Source organism: Emiliania huxleyi (assembly GCF_000372725.1).
Source record: "Emiliania huxleyi CCMP1516 chromosome Unknown EMIHUscaffold_1359, whole genome shotgun sequence".
NCBI lineage: Eukaryota > Haptophyta > Isochrysidales > Noelaerhabdaceae > Emiliania > Emiliania huxleyi.
The window spans coordinates 6,083-8,136 of NW_005201232.1; the positions used below are offsets into that span (position 1 = coordinate 6,083).

A 2,054-nucleotide genomic window follows, 5' to 3' on the forward strand; every position below is an offset into this window, starting at 1 on the left:
CGAGGGGGGGGAGGGGGAAGAGGAGTTGGGCCGACACTCCAGTCTCCTTGCGCTCTGCCTCTGCGCTCTGGCTCTCTGCTCTCATTGTCGTTTATGAATCGCCAACGCATGAGCAAGCGAGAAATTGGTGAAGGGGCCAGAGCGCCGCCACCGCGCCCTGCTGAGCGTACATCTGAAGCCAGCGCGTCTAGACGGGGGAAAACCGCGCAATCTCCAATCATACAGAGGGGTTGTCTAAGACCGCACCCACCTCTCCCTCACTGATCGTCACTGCCGATATCTACCGACGTTTGGAGCCACCGCCCCAAGCCCTAGGTTGTGCGCCTGTGCTGGCGGCCGGCGCCGGCAAGCGCGTCGCGAGGCTCACCCGCCGCTGATCGGCGAGGACGGTCGCGCTCAGCGGAGCGAGGGTCCGATCCCGAGACTCACGCACGGCGCGGACGCCGCGCTCAGATCGTGCCGGGGCGCTTCAGGCGGGAGCCCTTCTTGGCGGGCGGCTCCGGCGCCTGGGCAGCGGATGGAGCGCGCGCGAGCCGTCGAGGGGGTGCGATGGCGGCGGGCGGTGCACTACGGGCCGGCGGGAGAGCAGAGAACGCTGGGAGTTTGAGAGAGGCTGGTGGCTGTTGGACGTGGTGAGGGCATGCTAGCGTTGGGCGTGCCTCCTTTTTGCCAAAGAACTTGTTGAACTTCTTGGCCCACTCGCCCTGCTCGGACTTGGTGGTTCCAGATGCGACCGCCGCATCCGGGGCGCGCGAGCCAACCGTGTAGCCCCACAGCGGTCCCTGAGGCCGACGAAGGGCGTGGCGATGGTCAGCGTGGAATCTGCGAGTCGCGGTAGGCGGTTTCATCGGCGGGCACCTTGGGCCCACCACCCATGGTGATGCCAGCGGAGCGGCTTTGAGCGGCCGCTGCCGACGGCGCGCCTACCGCGCCCACCCACCGCGCCTCCCTCAGCCCTAGTCTAGCGGAAATTTTTCACAATATCGCAACCGCGATACCGCGCGATATTTGGCGATAAAATGCGATAAACGGCGATGTTGTGCGATGCTCGCGATCACGCGAGCCCTTTCATAGCACGTCACGGCGACGGCGTGAAGCGTTACAAAGGGACGTGCGCCGTGGAGCACATCATCCTGGCGCTTCGCTCGCTCCGCTCGCGTTGCGCAGCTGGATCTGGCTGGCTACACACCTCGCGGCCATAGGACGGTATGCGGCGGTCGCCGCCCACCACCCTTCCCCCCCTAGTATGCCAGCGACCCATCCCCTGCCCCCTCTCGCCCTTGGCCTTGCTTTTCCTCTCCCCCTCCATGCCCTCGTGTAAAACAAGAAACCGATTACGTCACGTATGATCAAGAAACCACACTGGGTGTTTCCGCGAAATTAAGAAACCACGGCGCGCCGCAGGCGCGCCGCGCCGGCTGCGCCGCCAGCTTTAGATTGTCTCCTCCGAAAACAAAGAATTCCGCGGCCGCGGTCCGCCGCCGGGGTGAGGGTGCGCGAGGGTGCGCGAGGGTGCGCGATATTGCGCGATAATAGGCGATATTAGGCGATACTCGGCGATCATTCACGAGATACACCGAAAATTTCCGCTAGACTAGGGGTTCCCTCGCCCACCGACCGCCGTCGTCTGCGCCGCCACCAGCCGCCCAGTCGCGGCGATGGGCAGCGCCGGCTGGCGGCAAATCGGGCACTTGCTGTCGACCCCAGCGCACCGAGCGCGGCGCGTCCCAGCAGAGGTCACACTGCTCACTGGCGCTCATCCGCTGCTGCTGTCTCCTCCACCTCCTCCGCTGCTTCGGCCAGCGCCTCCAGCCGCGGCAGCGCCTCCGCGAGCGGCATCCGCTTTCTTCCGCACTAGAGCCAACCCGACCACGAGCCGCGCCAGCTCCTCGGCCTGCGCCGCTGACCAGCCCGCGTCGGCTGCCTTCCCAAAGACACTCTGCGTCGACAGGTGCGAGAACTGTCCGTTGCTGCCTAGGTTGCTGCCGCCCGTCGCCTCTGCCGCGCGCGCGAGGCCCACGTCGGCGACGTAGAGGGTGTGGATGCTGAGTTGA

The 2,054-nt window shown here is 65.9% G+C and overlaps 1 protein-coding gene across 1 annotated transcript in view; it reads left to right on the top strand.

The window, feature by feature from the left end:
* EMIHUDRAFT_252488 (hypothetical protein) overlaps positions 1-377 on the top strand; it is a gene marked incomplete at both ends in the record, with an annotated part of 1,262 nt that extends 885 nt beyond the window's left edge. Inside the window, one exon of the mRNA XM_005788354.1 lies at positions 297-377. Within this exon, the coding sequence (XP_005788411.1) occupies positions 297-377 (81 nt within the window). The remainder of the gene's footprint in view (positions 1-296) is intronic.
* Between the last annotated feature and the right edge of the window lie 1,677 nt (positions 378-2,054).